Genomic DNA, 24,147 nt, shown 5'->3' on the forward strand with positions numbered 1-24,147 from the left:
TCTACCAGCTGTTTTGGACTACAACTTTGACTGGGGGTGATGGGAGTTGTAGTCCAAAACAGCCAAGTTTTGGGAAGGTTGGATTAGATCGGCCCTTGGTCTGTACTCTGCATTTCTTTGATTGAAAATGGAACAGAGTAATGGTCACAGTGAACTTGATTATTGAAATATGGAATGTGAAAGACCATATCTATTGATCCAGATAGGTAACAAAGGAGCAGAATGATGCTGCAAATCTGTAAATTAACACAGTGATCTTACAAAATTGTGTGTGGATGGCATACGCTATGATATATTCCTAGTATGTATCATTTTTCCCTGCAGACAAAAGGCATGTTAGTTCAAGACCTCTAGAATGTTCTAAATCTATGTAGTGATATTTACAGTTGGGGCTCTGTTGGATGAGCAACAGAAAGAACACAAAATGGAGGATATAGGAATATGGATCTGGATTAATTATTTGATAATAAAAGGCTTGTGACCGTTTGACCTGAGTGTTGTACACCAGAAGTTCTTGGATGTGTTTCTAAAAAGACTTTTCTTCAAATGCACAAGTCAATTTAATCAATCTGTTCAGTCAAAGTTGTATCACAGTGTCAAGACTTTGTCTGCTGAAGAGATTAAGCTGCTGTTGATGAGATTAATCAGGAAAGTAAGATAATAGGGTTTGGTTTTAATTTTGAAACTGAATTGTTTAAAGATAGTGTGGTCAGCATTGTGTTTCTCGCTTACAAAATGTGCACAAAGAAAAATGCAAGCATGAAATCTCACATCTTCCCAAATTTTATATTACCCAGGGTGAGGGAAAATCGAGACTATATAAGGAATTTAGTTGTTAGGCGCAAGCTGATTTGCTTTGTAACATCACCAGCCGTCACCATCTTATCTCTGGGTGTACTACTTTGAGCAGTTTATGTGTGTATGCTTGTTTGATGACCTCAAGAAACTGGACATATCTGTCCTCCTTCACAACCCTCTAATATTGTAGAGTTCAAGCTCTGGATAACAGTCCCCTTATAAAATAGTTTTCCTATATAATTTTTTCTTGGAAAACCTATATTTTTAAAAAGCTCAGTCAGTGTATGTTTAGAGATGGCAGAAGGAATAGAATTGGGCATTAGATGAACACAAATCAAAGACTTGCATGTATCTAAACTGATAAGTGACATAGGAATGCTTAATCTAGTGATTACTAGGTCAGCATGGATTTATCAAGAAGAAATCCTGCCAGACTAATCTTACCTCATTTTTTGATCGGGTAACCTCCCTGATAAACTGGGAATGCTGTGGACATAATATAACTCAACTTCAGCAAAACGTTTGACCAAGTGCCCCATGATACTCTGATTAGCAAGCTAGCTAAATCTGGGCTGGATGGAACAATTATCAGGTGGATCCACAGATGGCTACAGAATCGTACTCAGAGTGCTTCTCAATGGTTCCTTCTCAAACTGGGGGGAGGTAACGAGTGGGGTGCTGCAGGGCTTGGTCCTGGGCCCAGTGCTCTTCAACATTTTTATTAATTACTTGGATGAAGAGGTGCAGGGAATGCTTATCATATTTGCAGATGATACAAAATTGAGAGGGATAGCTAATACCTTGGAAGACAAACAAAATTCAAAGGGATCTTAATAGGCTGGAACATTGGGCTGAAAACAGAATAAAATTTAACAGGGATAAGTGCAAAGTTCTACACCTAGGAAAAAGAAACCAAATGCACAGTTATAGGATGGGGGATACTTGGCTCAGCAATATTTCATGCAAGAAGGATCTTGGGATTGTTGGCTCATATTCAGCTTGTGATCAACAGTGTGATGTGACTGCAAAAAAGGCAAATACTATTTTAGGCTGCATTAACAGAAGTATAGTTTCCAAATCATGTGAAGTATTGGTTCCCCTCTATTTGGCACTGGTTAGGCTTCATTTTGAGTACTGTGTCCAGTTCTGGACACCACACTTTAAGAAAAATGCAAACTGGAACAGGTTCAGAGGAGGCCAACAAGGATGATCAGGGGACTGGAAATAAAGCCCTATGAGGAGAGACTGAAAGAACTGGGCATATTTGCCTTGAGAAGAGAAGACTGAGGGGAGATATGATAGCACTCTTCAAGTACATGAAAGGTTGTCACATAGAGGAGGGCCGGGATCTCTTCTTGGTCGTCCCAGAATACAGGACACAGAATAATGGGCTCAAGTTGCAGGAAGCCAGATTTTGACTGGACATCAGGAAAAGCTTCCTAACTGTTAGAGCAGTACGACAATGGAACCAGTCATCTAGGGAGGTGGTGGGCTCTCCCAACACTGGAGGCGTTCAAGAAGCAGCTGGACAGCCACCTGTCGGGTATGATTAATTTGGATTCCTGCATTGAGCAGAGGGTTGGACTCGATGGCCTTATAGCCACTTCTAACTCTGATTCTGTGAATTAGCAATCCAGAAAATATTTTTGCCTTTAAGGTTCCTAACACAGCCAGTGAGGCAGGATGTGATAATGTGTCTTGGCTGCTGTTGTGTGGCAGCTGTGGATAGGGATTTGCATGCCTTTACCTTGGGCAGTTTGTATCAGAGGCAGTGAGTGCTGACTCAATATTATCCTGCCTGAACTCACTAGCTGCACAAGCAGGTTTTTTTAAGGGCAAAAAAACCCCAAAAACAATCCAGGTTGCTCATTTTATTCTGTTTGTTAGCATGAGTAAACCCTGAAAGTGTTTTATTCTCACCCAGTCAGACTTTTATTGTAACTTCTTTTGCTAGAACTCGACCCTTTGTTGATTTGGGTAGCTCAGGTCTGGGCAATTTGCAGCCCATTCTGAATTGAGTCACACTTTCCCTGAAGGAGCAGGTTCATAATCTGGGAGTGCATCTCCATTCATCTCTGTAAGTGAAAGCCCAAGTGGTTTCAGTGGGAAGGAGTGCTTCCCCCCCAGCTACAGCTGGTTCTCTAGCTACAGCAGTTTCTGGATTGAGTTAGCTTTCCACAGTCTTGCATGCTCTGGTAACTGCCTAACTGCCCATCTCAGCTATTGTAATGTGCTGTTTGTAGAGCTACTCTCAAAGACAGTCTGGATATGCAGCTAGTACAGAATGATGTTGGTAGAGTGTTGATGGACCTCAATATGCAGTGATGCCACCTTTATTCTGGCATCTGCACTGGCTGCCTATGTGTTACTGAGCCCAATTTTAAGGTGTTGATATCATATAAAGCCCTGAACAACTTTGGAACTAGGTATCTGATGAAGCACCTCTTCCAGTTCCAGCCTACCTGGGCTTTGAGGTCAACAGACGTGGCTCTCCTTCAGTGAGTGGGTCTTCTTGAGGGTTGTGCCCTGCTTGTGGAAATCTCTTGCCGTAGAGGCACAAATGACTACCTAGCTGATAAGCTGTTCATCCAGAGCAAGGTAGCTTGCTCTGCATCAGAGTTTTGTTGCTGTGCCAATTTATTTTGCCTGTACTGTGACTCTCTATTTTTTGTGTGTTTTATTGAACAGTGTATTTTGATTGATGGATTGTTTTTTTAATTGTCATGTAAACCTCTTTGTGACTATGCATGGGAAAAAACTGTCTATAAATATTGGAAATAATAGGCTGAATGACTTAATGTTTTAAGTTGTCAGATGTAGTGATGGTAAAATGAATTCACTCACATTTTTAAGTTTTTAACTTTTATTAGGCTACGGTAAGGAATTCTAGCATAATTTGTGTGATATTTCATGTTGCTTTTCCAAACTATGATATTTATAGAGTAAATTGCTATAATAAGTCAAAGATATCTTAATTTTCTTTTTAAAAAAAATGTGGAGTCCTAAAACAGAGTTCCCTTTTTTAGGGATGAGGATATGGATGGAGAGTGGGAGGCACCTCAAATTGCAAATCCCAAATGTGAATCTGCCCCTGGTTGTGGTGCCTGGCAACGTCCCACAATTGACAATCCCAACTATAAAGGCAAATGGAAACCGCCAATGATTGATAACCCTAACTACCAGGTAAATTATCTTGTATTATAAATTACACCTAAGACTCTGTCTGGGTACATTCTTCATACTCTACTAGTTTATTAGCTATGTAAATTATGACCTGGTTTGCTCACAATGCTAAACCATGGTTTGTTTAGCCAAAGTGTGGTTTGTTTGAATGTGTGAACCCAGCACAGCAGATTAACCATCTTTTATCTTTTGGCAACAAACCATGATGCAAAGCCATGGCTTCTTGGCTTATGAACCATTGCATGTTTTAACTGTGGTTTGGCATTGTGTCCAAACATAGCTACCTTGCTTATCCATGGTTTGTTTGGCCACCCTGCCCCAGATGCTTGCCAAAGCACAGAGGCGAAAGGTGAGAACAGAAATCAAAGCAAGCTTTGGAGAAGTATTTGTTTGTTGAACAGGCCATGGTTTAGGACAGGAGTAGCCAGTAGAGTCCCTTCTAGATATTGTTGAACTACAGCACCCATCAACCTCAGCCAGTGTGACTGGTGGTCAGGGATTATCAGAGTTGTGGTCCTAACACATTAAGAGAGCACCACATTGTCTACTGTTGGCATTGTGTTATGTACAAACATAGCCATTATGGGTTGTATCCATTATAGCACTAAGTTGCTGGTTCTGTTAGCGCAAGGATGTCTCCATGTGCAGTGGGATTTCCCCACTCCCCTGTGGCCCCCAAGTATGTTATAGGAATTCCTCCAGACTTTGGAGTAGATTTAGGGATGGTGTGGGCCATGTGCAGGGGAGGAGAGGTGGGGAAAGTCCCATTGTGCTATTGCTAATGCTTGCACTTGTGCACTTACTTAATTACACTACAGCATATAGTGCAGTATGCAAGAGCATGATAGAACTAAAATACTTGAATAATGTTTTACATGTGTATGTCTGCATTTTTCAGGAAAATAAACTAAACCGTTTTTGTAAAAAAAAAAAAAAACCCGCTTCCATATTTCAACATCAACCTACAGTTTGTGTCATATGGATAGCTTCCATCTAATCCAGCCTTTCCCAACCAGTGTGCCTCCAGATGTTGTTGGACCACAACTCCCATCAGCCTCAGCCAGCATTGCCAATGGTCAGGAAAGATGGGAGTTGTGGTCCAACAACATCTGGAGGCACACTGGTTGGGAAAGGCTGATCTAATCTATATTATCTATTCTGGTAATGGCTCTTCAGGATCTTAGCAGAGGTCTTTCATAGCCCTGCTTCCTGATCTCCTTTTAATTGGAGATGTGAGGAAGGGAAGCTGGGATCATATGCATGTAAGACATGTACTCTACCATTGCCCCATGGACAGATAACTTCTGCAGATCTGGGTAAAATGGCAAAACATAAATTGGAGAAACAGTGGGAAATCTCAGTACAGTATATATACATAAGCAACAAAATTGTGAATATAAAACGAGAATAAAATGAAGATTTATTCAGTTATTCTAATCTGTTCAGAAATCTCTGAAGGGTCATTGAAAATGAATATTTGGGTTATAATTGATTCTGTTTCTTCTTCAGGGCATCTGGAAGCCAAGAAAAATTCCAAACCCAGATTTCTTTGAAGACTTGGAACCTTTCAAGATGACCCCCTTTGGTGCTCTGGGACTTGAGTTATGGTCTATGACCTCTGACATATTCTTTGATAACTTCATCATCTGTACAGACAGGGCAGTAGCAGATGACTGGGGTAATGATGGATGGGGTCTGAAGAAGGCAGCTGATGGTGCTGCTGAGGTGAGAAATAAAAGCTTTGGATTGTATTCAGCATAGTGCTAAGGCAATTGTTCCATCATGCAAGGATTTCTCCTTGTATGATGGAACAATCTCCCCCCCTCGTGCCTGTTAACATCTGTTCTGGGTTTTCCCCCAACCTTCCAGAGTAGGCGTGGGGGGAGAAGGGAGGAACCCTCTTGCGCTAGTGCTAATGCAAAAAGGTAGTTGAACACCGTCCTTTGCTTCTTTGTCTGACGTGACAGTGTGCAACAGAGAGTAGAATCTAAATATTTGTCTTCTCTTTCTCTTCTGCAATCATCATTAACAGATTTGTGTGTCTTCTTGAGCTTGTATATTCTTGTTCAACAGAAAGCAATAGGGCAAAGCTTTTTCACTCATAGAATGGGAGATTGTGGGTGCTGCTAATTTTAACCTATTACATTCCTATGAGTTGGGTAAGTGACTTTCCCATTTGAACAGATTAGAAGCCTAGGCTAAAAGAGTGACTTGTTGTAAGGTCAAACAGTAGGGGCTGTATCTAATGGTGTCAGGTTGCGCAACAGCACCTTTCTCTCCTCCTCCTGCAGTCCCCTGTGCACACCCAGAAACTACCTTAAACAGTTGGAGGACACTTCAGATTTAGCAGTGTATGGGGAACTGAAGGAGGGATGAGAGAGAGGTGAAATCCCGTAGCGCAAGTGGAGGTCTGCTCATTTATTCAAAGTGTTTGTGTGTGTGTGTATAGGATACTACCTTAGACTGACCCATACCATTGGTCCATCTAGGTTGATAACAGGGGTGACCAATGTTGTGCCCTCCAGATGCTGCTGGACTACAATTCCTATCATCTTTGTGGTTAGGCATTTCACAACATCTGGGGGGTACCACTTTGGCTATCCCTAGTCTAGACTGATTACCAGCAGCTTTCTAAGTTTCAGACAGCCTTTCCCAACCCTAGCTTGAGATGCTAGGGATTGAACCTGGGACCTTTTGCACATAAAGCATGTACTCTACCAGCAAGCTATGGTCTTTCCCCATTATCTTAGCCCATGGTGCTGTCCATGGAGCTATAACGGTGGGATGTCATTGCCAAATATATGGTTAATTTCCCTACAAAACTTTAACTTGCTTGCATATAACATTAGTTGGAACAGTGTTGAAGCACAGCTTTGTTAGCTGCTGTTCTGGGTTCAGTACCAAATATAGTGATGACTTATTGGATGTATAAGAGTTCAGATAAATACTTTGGCTGAATGCTAGTCCTTTTTGGTCCATATTTCCTTATGTGTGCAGCTGAGTTCACATAACTTTATAGATTTTGATTTGTCTTCTAGCCTGGGGTTGTGAGTCAGATGATGGCAGCTGCTGAAGAGCGTCCCTGGCTTTGGGTAGTCTACATCCTGACTGTGGCTCTGCCTGTGTTTCTCATTGTCCTCTTCTGCTGCTCTGGAAAGGTATGCGCTTTGGAAATAACTAGTTTCACAAGTATGTTGGGTAGGATCGGAATGGAAATGAATAATATCTAAGAAACGCAGTTATGGAATTCCTCTGTCAATTGTTTCAGAAACAACCAAGTGCTGCAGAATACAAAAAGACGGATGCTCCTCAGCCAGATGTAAATGAGGAAGAGAAAGTGGAGGAAAAAGACAAGGAAGAAGCAGAGGATGTTGAAGAAATACATGAAGAAAAGCCAGGTAAGCAAAGTAGATGATAAATACTAGTTCCAAAATCGCTAAAGCTTTCTCCATAGAAAGTTACATATTTTAAAAATGGAAGCTAATGCCTCATGTTTAACAAGAAGTAGTCTGGGGACAACACAAGTGTTAGTCTGTTAATAGTAGAATCTTTTTATATACTTTAGAAGAAAAGCAGAGGGGTGATGGTGATGCTGGAACTGCTAGTCAAGAGGAGGAGGAGGAAGAGGAGGAGGAAGAAGAAGAAGAAGAAGAAGAAGAGGAGGAGGAAAAAGATAGAAAGCCCATTACAGAGGTAAGCATTTGATTGCAAAGCTTTACATTGGAGCAAGCCTGTAGCATTCTTTTTATAAGAGCACCTTGCAGTGCAGTGCTTCCTAAACCAATGCAGTTTTTTTAGAAACCATTTTATGTGAATGTGATCAGTTATGTAAATTGCTGACAGTTGCTATGATTTCATTGTTAAAACAGTTCCTCCCATCAGAGAGCTCTTCTTAGTGTTTAGTTCAAATTCCAGAGAATAACATCAAAGAAATCTAATCACTTTCTAAAACTCAATTTGAAAGTGACATCATACTGTATTTCTGGAAAAGTTGTGTTCTTTTACCTTTGCAGGAGGAAGAAACTGTGAATAGATCCCCCAGAAACAGAAAACCAAGAAGAGATTGAAATATCCTAAAAACTTGATATGATTAATTTTCCCAAACATGGTTTTGGGAGAGGACCTTGGATACCTTTTGGTGAAACTAAAAAAACAAAACAAAAAACACCACAAAACACCAACCCACCCCTCAAGACTTCATCATCCACAGGTTCCTGTCAAATGCTCTCCAGTGTAAATGAGTGTTAGCAGTAAAATATTCACAATTGTGTTTTTTAAAATTGTATTCCTGTAGAAAAAGAATGCATTTAACACAACCCAGCTATGAATTTCTAGAATGTTACAAGAACTAACATTTTTGTGTTTTGAAGAATTTTGTTTTTGAATAGAATGATAGAATTGCCAGTCTCAAAACCTTGGCTCAAATTAATGTATTAATCTGTCAATGGAAATGAACAGCAAACCGTAGAAAATTGCTTGGTATACAATTTTTATAATTTTCTTTCTCTTACACGCATGGATGTACTTCTACATTTCCCTTTGTTTGATCATGTTAAAGTGGCCAATTACATTAAAACTTCCACTCCAGTCAGATAGGGTAGAGAGGGAAGTTAAAATCCATTTCAAGAAACAATATCAAGTGCTCACATAAATTTCCTTCTTATTGAAGGAAAGGCATAATAAGGCCATGAAAAATGTATACTGGTCATGAGTACTGCTCAGCTAAAACAGTATTTACAATCAATCTGAGCTGGTTCTGGGTTAGGGTACTAAGACTGAGACTAGGTTATCTTGTTGCTGTAAGCCTTGGAATTCCTCTCAATATAGAATTGGTTTTTATTGTGTTTGAGTTTTTTACTATTTTTTCTCTGTGATTTTTAAACTCATTCCTCCTGTTCTAGCTTCTGCTGCTGCTATGCAGTTTGTTCAGAATGCAGCTTAGCTGCTATAGAATACATGTGCTCTGCTCATTGTTAAGTCTGTTGTGTGTTTTTTAATCTCAAAAGGTAGAATTACTTTCTGGGGTCTAAACACTGTGGATAGGACGGTGTTGCTAACATTCTCATTGTTGCCATGTATGTATATTCATGCACAGAGATGAAGCAAAAGCAAACTGGTCTAAAGATTTGCACCAAAAGCAGATAGATGTCAGTATTTGTGGCTGAGGAAGGAGCATGTGAAAGCTTACTGGGGTATATATAACATTTTGAGACTCAATCTGTTCTTCATGTATCATACTATATTGTGAATGTAGAGGGGTTCCAGTTCCAGCTGAATAAATTTTTTAAAATATGTGTTGCATTTTGTATCTGGCAATTCAAAACCTTTTTTTGTGGAATACAGATTCAACCTCTAAAGATATAAAATGTAATTCTGTAATGTTGTATTGGAAGACTTGAGGGGAGGGGAGACCAGTTACTGTCTGTTAAAGCTTGTGAGCATAACTGCTACATGTGCACTGAATAGAAACACTCCAGGTTTTTACTTGTGAATAAGAGATTCTTAAAGTAACAGAGCTTTTGGTGCCTGTAAGGTATGATTGTCCCATTCAAATTTGTGATCATAAATGCACTGTCAGTGCATAGCTTTTTCAAAGCAAGCTTAAAATCTGCTTGTGGTCCATTTTTCTTTTTATACATCTTGTAAAACTTCCTTGGTACCTGATTTTTCCACAATAGTAGTGCTGCTGTCTTCATAGGAGGCTACAGAACCTACAGATGTTGGTTGCTTAATTAACTCATTTTAGATAGTTATTTAGGCAGCAGATTAAAAAAAGGCATTGCTTCCATAACTGCTCTTCTGTCTGTTTTTCTACACATGATTGACTTACAGTGCCCCTGCAACACCTCAGTTTGTACTAATTGTAACATACTTGATTCAATGCTATCTGTCTTGTGAACAAGCTTCATTCCTTTTCTTCTCCTCTGGAACATGCGTTCCTCTTTCTCCAGACTACTGAGAGAAATTAAATTCCAATTTCCTTTTCAGATGAAAGTCATGAGGTGATGCTTAATTTGAAGCTAAAGGTAATATATTTTTGGCATTTCCAGGACCTCTTCAGAATGCTCCTGTTTGCATGTTTTGGCTATATTTATATCAGTGAAATTTGAAAAACACTACAATAATATTTTTATCAATTGTTTGAAAACCTTGAGCCAGGTGTATAATTGGGAACCTATATTAAGGAATTCCACAGTGGGAGAGGGCCTTCACATCAGTTTCCGAATAAAGCACGAATTCACATATGGAGGAGTTGTAGTTTCCAAATAACTTGAGGTGCTTATTCTGTCAGATTTGAAAGAGGTTTTTTTAAGTCTGAAGAAAACATTCTGCTGTACGAAATCTTTTTTGAATTTATAGCGGGGAAGAAGCAGAATCCTATATCTGGATTGGACTGTAATAAGACTTTTCAAGGAAAACGTTCACTTTCAAAGAAAAGAACTTCAAAAAGAATGGGATAATAAACTACCTATTTGATTTTTATTTTATTTAGAAGATAAAAGTACATTTGTTGAGTAAAGGGTAGATGCTTTTAAGCAAGGGTAATGCTCTTTGATGAAAAAGTGGTCTTTCATAGGATATTTAAACATGCATAAATTTTAAAATGCATAAATTTTAAAATGTTAATGTTAACATGCACTGAGATGTGGATATTATGGATGACAGGAGTCTCATGCAATCAGCCATGGATGGGGAAAGGTATGTTGGATCTTCAATGTTTGGTTCCACTTTATCTGTGGCAGTAAATATGGTGCTAGACTAATTTCTTGGCACCCTTCTGCCTTCTCTTCACTATAGTTTTCTAAATGCCAGTATTGCCTCCATACAAGTTTCAGATGCAAACCCCTCAAGTGTTGGTAAACAAGACTGTGACTTTATTACAAAAGTCCTGACTGTTATAAAAAAAATCTGAAGATGTGATATGCATATAAATATATTGGTTAAGTTATAAACAAATGCAAGCTTGCTCTGATTAATAAAGAAACTTAAATCACTATTTTTCTATTGTCTAGTCTGCTATAATTTTTTGCCTTGGTAAGGTTTAACCTAATCTTAAGGGCAGAGGGTTTGGCAAATGCTAAAAAAAATCCAGGCTTGTTAGGGGCAACAGTTCAAGAGACCATATAAATACTGGAAGAATTTAGTATAAAAGGCACAACAGTAAAATGTTCTGCATCCTCTTTGAAACATACTACTGAAAAACCTGAGTCTAGGCTTATCTCTAAAATTTATGAATTGCAACATTTTGTGAATGTCTTGCTTGGTTTAAGAAGGCTGAACTGGTAAATTTTAAAAATGGGATTGTTCATACAGGGTTTTTTAAAAGCTTGATTTGTGTTAGCATTAGTTCTGGGCATGATAGGATTTCAACCTTTCATCACTTTGATAGAAGGAAAAGGCTATAGATAAAACTGCCTGAAAACTAGCAAAACGTGGCTATAGCCTATTGTATCTCGGTTTTATTGCGTTACATACATAGTGCATTATAGATGTTACTTCATGATTCTATGGCATTAACTGTTGAACAGTTATCTGAGGAAGAATCAGATGAAAAATGTAGAGGTGAGTGACTTAAAATTCCAGTCTCTGGGCTCTCCACATGCCTCTCCCTAGAGCTTTTGCATCATGTTGTGATGGCACGTTATTAGTCTGGCATACAGTACTATTTGGAGAGTTTTCATTTAAAAAACCGCTTCACCTACATAGAACTGTTTGCATGGATACTGCACAATTGTTTGCCCAGTGGCCTTATAGCAGTCCCTCTTCAAAGACATCTGAAACTGCTTGAGTGTCCAATCTGCAACATGTTCTTTCCTCCCACAGGGTAACTGAATAAGCTGGTAATAAGTTCTCTGTCCAATTAGCAGACAGGTCTTTTTAATCTGTAGACTTAATTAAAGCTCAACATTCCCAGTCTGTAATTTTGAGTAGTGCTCCGGAGTTTGAAGCTTTTCAGTGCATTAACTGAAAATCTGGCCAGATCTTACAAACTTTCTATTACAAAATGTTTCATATTATTAAATGTATATCCTGCTCTTCCCAGTAGGAGCCCAGTATCTTGTGCAAGCATTTAAATTGTACTGTATGAGACTTCATGTCAACTAGGTCATATGGTATTAGCTGACCTTTTGAAAGTCCTTTGTTGCCCAGATTGATAAAAATGTCTACTTCATAAAAGAAGATGAAAATAACTCTTATGTTTGCTGTGATTCTGTTTACTGCTTTCTAACTTTCAAAGCCAACCAAAGAAATACTTTCTCCTACTCGCTTTGCTTTCATTGTTCCCTATGTTCAAGTTTGAACCAGTAAAGGAATAGGTGTAAAAACTGAAAATGGCTGTAAACTGAATAGAGGCCTAAATCAAATTGTTAGTGCACTTGTCTGCTAGCTCTCAAATGCATCAAAAGACGATTCAATTTAAAAGGGCAGGCATTCTAATTTAAAGGGATTGTGGGTGAGAATTCTAGATTTTAGTTTTGGCCTTTTGTTCTTTAAAACTGCTTTGGTCGTGAACATTTTCAGCGCAAGAAGACGTCACTCAATTACTGTATTTTATTTTCCTTTTATTACCGCCTTAAATATTCCTTTGGGTGCGGGCGGACCAGCAGCGATATCAACCCTACGAAATTTCAGCTATCACTTTTTACTAATCATAAAGCTCCGCCCTTTATACTCTTCCGGAAAGGTCGTGGGGGGGGGAGGGAAAAGAGATCAGAAGCGAAGGGGGAAAAACCCCTCTTTTACCGTCTTCTATTTTCTTCCGATCTCATGTCCTATAGGCTTGTTAGGCTGTCTGTTAACTCCCACAAGCAATGAGTGCGTGGCTCGTGACGTCACGCACTAACTAGAAAAGTCCTCCCCTTCTGCGCTAGGCTGGCTTTCAAGAGGGGGAGGGAAGGCAGGAAAAGGGGTAAAACAATTTCAAGATGGCGGCGACTGAGGCGAGGATAACAATGGAAACCAGGAGGCTTGGGTGGCTCTGGGCCTGATCTGGTGACCAGGCAGGAACGAGAGAAAGTCGGTTGTGGGTCGCCAGGCCCTAGGCAGGAAGCGGGGCTTCGGCGGGGAGTGGGGCGCCCCCGCCTGCAAACGGCGGCGGCAGCACCAGGGAAAGAGGAGGAGGGAAGAAGAGTGTTGAGGCTGAGGGCTGACCGGCGCCCCTCGCCGCCAGCCATGACGGAGTGAAGGGCCGCCTAGTCTTGTGATCTTTCCCCTGTGTCGCCCTCGGCTCATGGTTCTGCCCCCCTGCCCCATGGCGGAGTCCGTGGTTCCGCGGCATAGCGCGGTGATGGAGCGGCTCCGCCGGCGGATCGAACTATGCCGGCGGCATCATAGCGCCTGTGAGTCCCGCTACCAGGCCGTATCTCCTGAGCGCCTGGAGCTGGAACGCCAGCAAACCTTCGCCCTTCACCAACGCTGCTTGCAGGCCAAGGCCAAGCGGGCCGGGAAGCACCGCCAGGCACCTCTGCCTCCTCCGCCAACCGCCCCGTCTCAGCCGCCTCCCCCTGCTCCAGCCCCTGGTCCCGTGGGCTCTGCCTCTACATCCGCTTCTTCCGACAGGTCTGGAGTCAACGGTGTAGAGGCCGACACCGCGGGCCGTGAACAACAGCATCAGCACGGCCGCAGCAGCGCCCTCATCGCGGTAAGGTCCCAGCTGGTGGCCCCTGGGGTTTGACTTGGCTTTGAGGCATTCGCATCACCCCGTAGCAGGAAGCATTCTTGGCCATGAATGTTAACGTTCAGAAATGTTGTGATTTGAAGTGAGGTTTCCTTTAAAGTATGAATCGATTTAAGACATATTTGTTGTAGATAGTAGATCTTGAGTTCCTCATATTAGGGACAAAGTAAGACAATTTTCCCCCAACCGCTCCCTCCCCCACCCCGTAACCCTGTAGGAAAGGGAAACTTAGTAATTGCTTGCTCTCTTGATTCTCTCCTCCCCCGCGCGTACATGTATGGTCTCTTCTCCCAGCTGCTTCAGGCATTTGTAATTGTGCCTATGTAAATGGTCAATTTAAAAAAGTTAGTAAGCCTTTCTGTGGAAAAACAAGAAAGGTGGTAAATTGCAGGGGTCCAGTTCTGTTATGAACAAAATAAAAGTTAAACTGATTCTTTGCTTTCTTTAAAGCTGCAAGTGGATGGCTTTCTAGCTGAATGTGACATTATTGTTTATCTCCCTGTCCAAATGGATCATATTATGTTAGTAGTTGGTGAGATATTCTTGAAGCTCTACTCATATCCAGTGTAGTAAACCTGTGCAAATAATCATTGGGCAGCAAACAAGATATAAGGATTGTATTTCTCCTATTTATTCTTGTTCTTTCTCAAAGGATCTTAGGGTGGGTTCACATGGGGGTTACCCTGTTTTTATTCTCATTATAACGTTGTGTGATAGGTTATACTAAGCATGTGTGACAGGCCTAAGGTCACCCAGGCCATCTTGTTCCACGCTCTACTCTGTGCTGCACTGACTTCAAAATAGAGGGAGACCTTCATATATAAAAAGCTTTTTAGAGGGCTCAGGGGAGTGTAAGCAATGACAAGTATGGAATGTCTCCATATACAGAAGCTGAAAGTTTTGCTTCAGATAGTTGGACCTGCTTGGTCTGAGTTTCTAAGCTAATTGGTCTAATGAATATATTCAGAAAATCATTGTATGTGGACGAGTTTCTAGTAAATAAAGACTGCTTATGCCTTTCCTTACTGTCAGTTAAAATATGTGAATGGAAATCTGTTTTCTCTGTAACAGTAGGTTTTTACTAACTTTCCCCATAGGACCTTGCCAGTTCAATGGGGCTGTACTGAACAATCCCAAAAAGTTAAATGGAGTGCTAAGAAACCCACAGACAACAGCAAAGCTGTTGTGGGTAGTCCCAAACAGGTGTGTACAACAGTTTCATTTTCTCTTTGAAATAGTACCTTTGAGTTAGGTATGGTGGACTTTGATCACAACTAAAAAATAAAATAAAGCTACAGCATCTGTCAGTTCAGTCTAGCAGCAATGCTTCTAATTCTAAAGCAGCGGCCTTTCCTAGTCTTACCTATGTGATTCTTTAACCAGAGATATTAGGATTTGAACCTGGGACTTTAGACAGGCACCACTGCACTATAGCCTCTCCCAAATAAAGCAGTCAAAGTTTTGGTCTGCTGTTGGGATTGGGCCTTATTTTCTGATGGTAACTTTCGTGTTGAAATAGCAAAATATCGTTCAAGGTATATTAAAGAGGTAGACAAATTAGTTAGGATTTTAGTAGTCTAGGTTTATAGGTCTGTGGAAGGGGAGGGAAGATTCACAGACATCGCATAAGCAACTTTCCCTTGTCTTAAGTGAGGCTTTAATAATGTCTGTTTATTTCTATTGAATTCTTAGAATTTATTAATTAACCTTGTCAATTTAATTGTGTTTCAACCAGCCCTGAGAAGAAGGACCTGCCCTGGGAAAAGTTGCTTCTATAATAACTTAAATATCTAAACTATCTCCCAGGTCCATTGGTATACATGTATTAATGATAGAGCTGTAACATTTCTTCAGAAGGGCATAGGTCGTCTTAAGCCCACCTAATCCAGTATCCTGTTCTCACAGTATCTCACAAGCCTGTGGGAAGCTTGTAGGCAGGACCTGAATGCAACAGCACTCTCCCCACTTGTGAATCCCAGCAACTGGTACTCAGAGGCATGTTGCCTCCAACACTGAAACATGTTTGTTTTTACAAAATGAACATTTTTTTAATTCTATGTTTTCATCCTTTAGAGTAGACAGAACTCTTCTAATACATGATTCATTTTTATTACCAGTGGTCTCCTCTGTGTAAGAGTATGTGGGAAGAGGTATTGTCTGCACCAGTCACTGAACTTTTGGATAGAAAATGAACGTAAAGATTTAAATCTCCCATTTATTTTCCTTGTACTACATTGCGGTAAGATTCTTGATGCAAGAAATGGTTAACATCTCTAACCTTACAACCTTCTGAGCCTGAGCTTGCAATGATTTTATTTTGCAAAGAAAATCAGCTTTATAGATAAAGTGAGTTGTCAGGCTGTTTAAGCATGTATAGCAACACATCTGAATGGTGCCTTTAAATGATTTTGATACTCTTAGTAAGCTAAGGTGTGAGAAAGGGAACAAAACAAGTAACCCTTTGTATATCATTTTAAGTCACGATCTTTGTATCCAGTATAGTCAGAAAGTGCCTGCTTCTTTAGTCATTTCTCTGTGTTAGAAGCTGGTTGGACAAAGCTAGGACACAGAAGGATGAGGCACTATTTCTGGTAGCAAAGTTGTGAAAAGATCATGTAATCTGACGTTATCTTAAATGGTGTGTCCCAGCTAGAAGGCTGTGCAACCCTTTTTAAAGTAAAACTTGATAGATTCCTTAATACTTTATACTATAAACTTTAAGTTACATTTTAAAAGTACACTTGAAATATATATTTAGAAGAGGAAAATGGCTAAGGATATAATTAGATGACTTTTTGTTTTATACAGATTTTGTCTTCCTCTCTTTGCCCCCTGCAGCCCTCACAAAGTCTGCTTTGTAGAGTTGGAGGAACTTCTAGACATTTTGAGGTGTGTGCGGGTGGGCTCCAGGGTATGATGTCCTGTTCCAGTAGTGGAAGTCCACTTGTGCAACGTTGGGTTCCATCCTTTATTGTCAGAAAAATGAGAATTAGGTAGAGCTGTTGCAGCTTATCTTCTTGTAGAGTTTTCCTGTCACTGACGCTGTATTTCGAGGCTAATCTAATAGAAATAGAAAGGGCTAATTCGTCTTCTACTTAGTTTGCATGAATGCTGTAGTATTTTACCTTAAACCTTGTAGTTTTGAATTTCCACATCCCCTGATTATTTTTAGGTATTGATACCTGTCTAACCCTCTTGCCAAAAGGAAGGGAAAGGTTAAGAAAAGCCTCACAAGACTTGCTAATGCATTTGTTCTTTGCTAGGCATATTTTATAGACAGCTTGCTTTTAATGTTGCTCTGAACAGTTTGCTATAGTGTTCAGGAATATGATCTATACAGTATGGGGCAAACTTCTAATTCTTAGATGATCTTCAACATATATTTTAACAAGTAACCAGTTAGATGGAAATCAAGTGCTATAGAATCTGGTCATCTTCCCTTTCATGTTTATCGTCAAGGAACTAATGTTCAAACTATATGTTAACATGTTATTTACCACCATCAAGGTTATTTCATCAAACTTTGCAACATACTAAATATTGCTGGAAGAGATGTGGAGGGACTTGCTCCTACTTTTGAGCAGTCCAACTCCAAATTGTTTTATACTGGGAAGAACAAGAGACCCGTATCAATGAGCATGGTAATAAGCACAGGTTGGGGACATTTTAACAACAGATAAGATACCACCCCAGTTGAAAACGATGTCAGAATCTAAATCCTGAACTTCCCTTCCACAAATGGAAGGACTTCTGTTTATGTAAGAAATTCTAGTCTGGCCCCATCCCATGTTGTTCCAGAGGGTCCCCCAACTTTCTGGAAGAGATTTTACTGTGGCACAGGGAACTTAAAAGGATGGAGGAATTGGCAAAAATCTCCTTCACCCACTACTGGTAGCCATGTAGTAGGAGCATCCCAAGAATGGAGTTCCACTTCTAGGAACTTAGAATCCAAGCCCGTCACAATTTCTGTTTGTGAAACAAATGTGAGATCCAGCAGAGGCTCCTTGCTGGAGGAAGAGGGAGGAGCAACAATTTCCAGTGATTCCTTGATCTCCCTGCAGCTCCTATTGTTGTTGTTGTTAGTTTATTTATACCCCGCCTTTTGGCCAAAGGCCCTTAAGGCGGCTTACAAAAAACACAAATATAAAATACAATATAAAAATGCATCAATAAAACAATACAAAATACAATCTGCAAAAATTAAATAACAATACACATAATAGCTCTTAATGGTGGCTTTATCCATGGTACAAGTAACTGTGTTTTCAGTGTTAAATGCCAGTCTCCTCAAAGCCAGCTGAATTGCATTTGCAACCAGGTCTATCATTTCATATGTTTGTTGTTGGGAGGGAAATGCCCTGATTTTCTTGGGCGTCCAGCTGCTCCGGCCAGGCGACAGAGGGCAACCCCACTGCCCCTCCGGGGACTCCAGGGGTGCCTCCAGGGGTGCCTTGCGTGGAACTTCCTCCTAGTGCCACTTTCCTTGTTTTCTGGAGGGTTCAATCCACTGGAGCTGCTTTTCAGAGCACATAAACAGCTCAAGGGGAGAGGAGGAATCAGTGAAAATCGCTACCCTGCGCATTCTCTAGTACTAGCAGAGCTCCTCTGAGCATGTCTAGATCAATCCCACTGAAATTATGCCCTATGTTTATTAAGACTGGGTATCTTTTTAAAATTTAATAATCATATATCCTTTGCTCTTACTATAGTTGGTGGTACTGTCAACTTGCATCACTTGCAGGCAAGAAATATTTGTTGTCCTGAATAACACAACATGTTTTATATCTTATTAATGTAATTAAAAGTTTAAAAAGTGTTAAAATAAAGTGATAATCGTTACAAAGATTATCATTTTGTTGTAACTTCTGAAATGAATGTTCCCCTTTTAAAAAAATATCATGCACATACATGTTCTTTTATCACCAAGAGAGCAGTATCTGCATTTTTCAGTGGTGTATTCTCATTGCAGAGGCCTGCTGTTGACCTCATTCCTTCCTACGGTGCAGGCAGCCATGGCTTAGTATACATCAGGCACACCTGGGACCCAGAAATTGTGCAGGTGCAGGGCATCTATCTTGATGGAGACATTTTGTGAATAATGAGACCCAGGAACAAGGCAGTACTGATAACAATTACGTTGTCTGTAGGCTATGTGGTATCTGGCTTCCAGGCATGCGTAGGGTTTGCTGGCATTTGGCTGCCTGTAGCGATGCAAGGTGTGGCAATGAAATGGCAGCAGACTGTTTGGGGGGATTGCACCCACAACTACTTTCAGTGCGTGAATAGAAGTTTCTGCTCACAAGCTGGATAACTTGTTGCAAAACAGGTTGAGGTAGGGTGTTGGTTATTTATTGGCCTGTAATTTCTTGGCAAGATACTGTTGTCTTCTGGCAAGTGTCATTACGTTTCACTGGAATTGTGTTTTCTGAGATACAAAGCATTAAGAGCAGCTAGTAGTGCTCTTTGAATTAAACTGAGGTGGATAAACTAGCCTTTGGTTGTACAAGGTACAATAGTTCTGATTCAGCAAAAAAAGAGAAAGTTTCTGCTATAGCTGGTTTACTCCACTAATAAATTAAGTTCAGGAATAAAAGTCTGGCATGAAAGTCAATTTATATTTTCCCTTTCTCTTTAAGATATCTTAAGTTGTGTGTTTGTGCACTGGGAACAAATTGGTAACATAGTTTTGAATCTGTTCATATTTCAATCTGTTCACTGAAATATGTAGAATGTCATAGAAATAAGGAAGTATTAAAATGTGTTATATTTACAATATTTTAAAAAACATTGGACCTGCCTTGTAGATCATATAATATTAACCAGGGGAAGTAATTGATTTCATATCGTATTCTTGTAGGAAATATATGAATTCTGAATACTGCCATCAATAAATTTTAGTTGCTATTTCGCTTTTTATTCTGGCTGCAAAAATGATAGCAGAATCTTTTCTTGAAAGGATTATCAGGGTGTTAAATATGCAAATACTGCTGGAAAAATAATTTCATTATTTTTTAATTCAGTATAATTGTCCTAATAACCTTTAAACAGATTAAAAACTTTTAGTATTTTGGCAAATGGTATTGATTTCTTTTTCAGTGTTTTCTCTTCTTTGAGATTTCATCTTAGAACAGGTTTTTCTTGCTTTGACATACTTTGGTGAGGCTGCCATCTGATTCATTTCACGAGCTTTTATAAACTGCTCTTTTGAGAGAGCTGTAGAAGTTGGTGTAGATTTTGTCCATTTTGTGTAGAATGCCAAACATATGACCCTTAGAATAAGTTGGAAAATTAAAGAATGGAATACAGAATTCATTCATGTGCAAAGTCATCTCAGATTGCTATCATTATGTTCACAATATTCTGGTTAGACTGAGAATTATTAGGCGTGAAACATTATTACATGTTCACATACTTTAAATTTGGAGTGTTTTAGTTGTGCAGTACTGAAAAACAAGGGACACCTGCAAAGGAATGTCACAGTGTGGAGTGTTCCTGTTTAGGGTTCCAGCCAGCCACGTTCTTTTGCAGGATTATCTTTTCTGCTCCGCACCCTCATCAAACACTTTGTGTTCTGTAGCCACTGAGTATGCTCAGCCTTCATTGTGCTGTTTTTGGGAAGTGTTTTTTGCTGCCTTTGAGTCTTTTCTAAAGATTTTTTGTGCTTCTACAAACCTTGGCGTCCCCTCGAGCCAGCTTGATAGATCCCTCTTCTGCATGGATGGTCCTGTTTTAGTTACATAAAGACCAGCCCTTGGAGAATGAGTTTGTTATTAGTATATGATTAATTTATTATTATGCAACAGCTAGCTTATATGTCAGTGAAATCATTACAGGTGAGTTCACTGTGTACTTGGTAACTGTATAATTTAAAATGAGATTTCTTTCAAGAGGAATAGAAGGGAAAACTTGGATAAGTGCAGTTTCTTTCATTATGACAGTACTAGGATATTTAAGTCAGGCCTGCGCAACCCACCAAGCTAAATGCAGACATGATTGGCATTATATCAGGAGCATCAAGTTCTTGTTTTTTGGCTGCCTGGCTGGAACTACATTACAGTGAGATTGTTGAGCACCTGGCAGTCCACAAGTTAGCAAAATGGCACAGATATTCCAGCTCACAGAAACAGCCACTGGAATTTGAATATGCAATTGTTTGTGCAAATAAGTTAGAAAATGCACCATCTGAACTCATCTGGCCACCTAGGAAGGTGGTGGGCTCTCCAACACTAGAGGCCTTCAAGAGGCAGCTGGACAGCCACCTGTCGGGTATGCTTTAATTTTCGTTCCTGCATTGAGCAGGGATTTGGACTTGATGGCCTTATAGGCCCCTTCCAACCCTATGATTCTATGATCTCCCTCATCTGGCTTATGTGAAGTGGCTTGAAATTCAGTCAAGAAGCCAGTTGTCATAGAACATTTTCACTGAAATTTCTTCCTCAGAGCCACTTAACACAAAATGGTTTTCCCATTCAGGTGACAGTGCTGATTAGAAGCACCATATGTAAATTATGTGACATGCAGTGAGGACCTTTGTAGGGTTTTTTCTATGTGCCTAGTAAAATAGATACTATGCACTTGTTCCAAGGTTATATATTAAATTTTCTTCAACTAAAGTGATGTTCAAGTAGAAAAATGGTTTTGTATACAGTGACCCTTTAGTTGAAGGGTTGCAACCCAAATTAATGCAAGGTTGCCCCCAAATAAAGGAGCTTAGTACAAATCCCTGTTATTTCACTGACTCCTTGCAGTTTTGTATGATTATAAAAATGTGATTACTTCTTCCAACTCAGAACAATGGGCTAAGTGACCTTAATTAATTTTTAATATTAATGACAGACTTTGCTTCATTTTTAGAAGGTTCTATAAAGATGTGGCTAACTGGGAGACAACCCTCTAAGAGGGCTCTTTGATTATAGGATTTTTCATCTGTCAGTTACAACACAGGTTGTACACATAGTTGCTATCTTCTGTGGGCAGGTTTCCTTAGGAGAAGACACAGGTTCTCCTTTTCTCTTTTTATACAGAATATATATAGAGAGAGAGCCTTCCTACTGTATTCTCTGTGGTAAAGCTCTTCAGCCATTAGGGGGTTGTATCCAACACTGCTGTTCTCTCACACAGCTTTCCCCTCTTCTCCCCTGCAAACCCTCAAAATCTGCTCCAGAGGGTTGGGGCACCCTCTGGAGGAAATTTTGGGAGCACACAGGGAGAGGAGAGGAAGCTTCTGTGCAGCGTGTGTGTAGTAGGCAGTAGTCCACAAAAGCTTGTATCACAATCAGTCTGTTAATACTTAAGGCGCCAGAATGCTTTTTCTATATATGAAGGTAGGCATTGTGATAGGTTAATTCCAATGATCTAAAATATTAGTAGAAAACATGAATGGGATAAAAGATTAGTTATTAATACTGTAGTTTGAGGATAGTATCAGAGATCAGGCAAACATTTTGGACTTGCAGAGTTGAACAATTGGCTGTTGCCTTTAGTTGCATCTAGATGGCACCATAGAATAAGAAACTGCATCATACACTCATGAACAGAGCAAAGATCATCAAATGTAATTGATTTGTGAATAAAATTTTATCTTGTGATATAGGAACATAGGTTCATTAATTTGTAGTCAGTTACTGTTAGGTAAAATCAAGGAAATGAAAATATGTAGCAAAAGTTACTTTTACAGATTGCATGCAGTGGGCCAGCAATGTGGTTCTGCCTCCAAAAATCTAATATAGCAACTAAAACAATGCAGTTCTACATGTTCTCATATATGTTGTGTTAGGAATATTGTATCATGCTTTATTTTTGGAGGTTTTTGACATGTTAACATTATTGATGGACAGGAGGGTCACCGAAATGCAGATAGTACAATAATTGAAACGGCAGCAAATTCAGTATCTTCACAGTTTTTTTCTTCCTATCCTATATATGTGAGCGTGCCAATCGACATGAATGCTTCAGTGCAGGCATGCAGCTGCAGCTCTGAAGTGTTTATGGCAACCAGAGTGGGCAGCTGAAACGAGCAAATTGCAGTGTGAATGCTTCAGCTGCCTGTTTTGGCAGTGGCAGCACCAGCATCAGGCAAAGTGGGACAGAACGCAAACTGCAGCCGCACTGGGCTCAAGGCTGGGTGCAGGGGGGAAGAAGGAAGGAAAGCTGAGCTGTGTGGGGCTCAAGGCCAGGGGTGAAGCTGGTAAGTGGCTCACGGGGTGGCTGCAATGGGGTGGAAGGCCAGTGAACGTCTGAGGCAGGGCAGCAACGGTGGCAGCGACAGCCCAATCTGGTGAGAGGCCGGTAAGGTCTGTGAGTGCTGGGAGAGGGGAACAGTTTGTGAGTGACTGTGTGTGTTTGGGGGTGCCTGGGATGTGTGTCTCCCTGTGTGTGCGTGTGAAAAAGTCTCTGTGTGTGCATGGGGGTGCCCTCCCAGGGATGTGTTTTTTGGGGGTGGAGTGTTGGCCAGTGAAGTGAACAGGGGAGGTCTGCCCCTGAGAGAGAGAGAGAGAGAGAGAGGGAGGGAGGGAGAGAGAGAGAAGGAGGGAGGGGGGGAGAGAGAGAGAGAGAAGGAGGGAGGGGGGAGAGAGAATCACAGTGCAGTTTGCAGCAATATAGAAGGTCGGGTAGGAGGAAGGAAGGTGAGCAGATGATACTGAGCTGTAGCCCAGTGGGGGGGGGGAGACAAGGAAAGGTGGGTGAGTGCGCAGTGGCCCAGTGGTGTTGGGCTCAAGGTTCAGGAAGGGGAAGGTAGGGGAAGGAAGGTGAGTGACCCATTGCAGTCCAGACATGCTAGGCTCAAGGCCAGCAGGGTGGAAAGGAAGAGCAAGAAATGCAAGTGCCACACTGCAGTCCATCTGCTGGGCTGAAGGCCAGGGATGGGGAAAAGGGCAAGGAAGACAAGGGGCAGGCGGCACCCTGTGCGATCTCCGGAGCTGCTTTGTGGGAGGCCTCACTGTCACTACTGCGAGGCCTCTCTTTCCTCCAGCCCATGTGCAGTACGGCAGGAAACAGGGCTATGGAGGTACGCCAGACCTTCGACTCTGACTCCGACTCCTCTATTTTTCTACTGTCCGATTCCGACTCCACCCCAAATTGCCTCCAACTCCACAGCCCTGGAAAGGGCTGTAAATGTCTTTTTAATTTGGAAGCTCTCATAGGAGCATTTTTATCGCTGCCTGAATATGCGCTGATCTTGGCATCACAGCATTTGTCTTCATCTGGGTCCTGTGTCATACACTGACACACAAAATGTTTTCCATCTTGAGTTATGGTGAAATGCTCGACTACAGCTGACTTCATGGGAAGCTTCTTTGACATATTAAATTTATATTTTAAAAAATTTGTCAACCAAAATTTATTTTGAAGTCGGAGTCGGTACATTTCTACCGACTCCGACTCCACCCAAAATTGCTTCCGACTCCACGACTCCAACTCCACAGCCCTGGCGGGAAAGACTGGGCAGAGAGCAGGGAAAAGGAGGAGGTGCTTTGGTGATGTGA

At 40.8% G+C, this 24,147-nt stretch overlaps 2 protein-coding genes across 7 annotated transcripts in view; both read left to right on the forward strand.

Moving 5' to 3' along the window:
- The window catches only part of CANX (calnexin), a 31,320-nt gene extending 22,047 nt beyond the window's left edge, over positions 1-9,273 (forward strand). For all 4 annotated transcript variants that reach the window (XM_061617317.1, XM_061617315.1, XM_061617316.1 and 1 more), the window contains exons 10-15: positions 3,825-3,981; positions 5,491-5,706; positions 7,020-7,139; positions 7,250-7,379; positions 7,547-7,674; positions 7,995-9,273. In XM_061617317.1, the coding sequence (XP_061473301.1) occupies positions 3,825-3,981; positions 5,491-5,706; positions 7,020-7,139; positions 7,250-7,379; positions 7,547-7,674; positions 7,995-8,048 (805 nt within the window). In that variant the 3' untranslated portion in view covers positions 8,049-9,273. The remainder of the gene's footprint in view (positions 1-3,824; positions 3,982-5,490; positions 5,707-7,019; positions 7,140-7,249; positions 7,380-7,546; positions 7,675-7,994) is intronic.
- A 3,587-nt stretch (positions 9,274-12,860) lies between these two features.
- Positions 12,861-24,147, forward strand: part of MAML1 (mastermind like transcriptional coactivator 1) — a 30,255-nt gene continuing 18,968 nt past the window's right edge. For all 3 annotated transcript variants that reach the window (XM_061617320.1, XM_061617318.1, XM_061617319.1), the window contains exon 1: positions 12,861-13,624. In XM_061617320.1, coding sequence (XP_061473304.1) covers positions 13,214-13,624 — 411 coding nt within the window. In that variant the 5' untranslated portion in view covers positions 12,861-13,213. The remainder of the gene's footprint in view (positions 13,625-24,147) is intronic.

Source organism: Rhineura floridana, chromosome 3, assembly GCF_030035675.1.
Source record: "Rhineura floridana isolate rRhiFlo1 chromosome 3, rRhiFlo1.hap2, whole genome shotgun sequence".
NCBI lineage: Eukaryota > Metazoa > Chordata > Lepidosauria > Squamata > Rhineuridae > Rhineura > Rhineura floridana.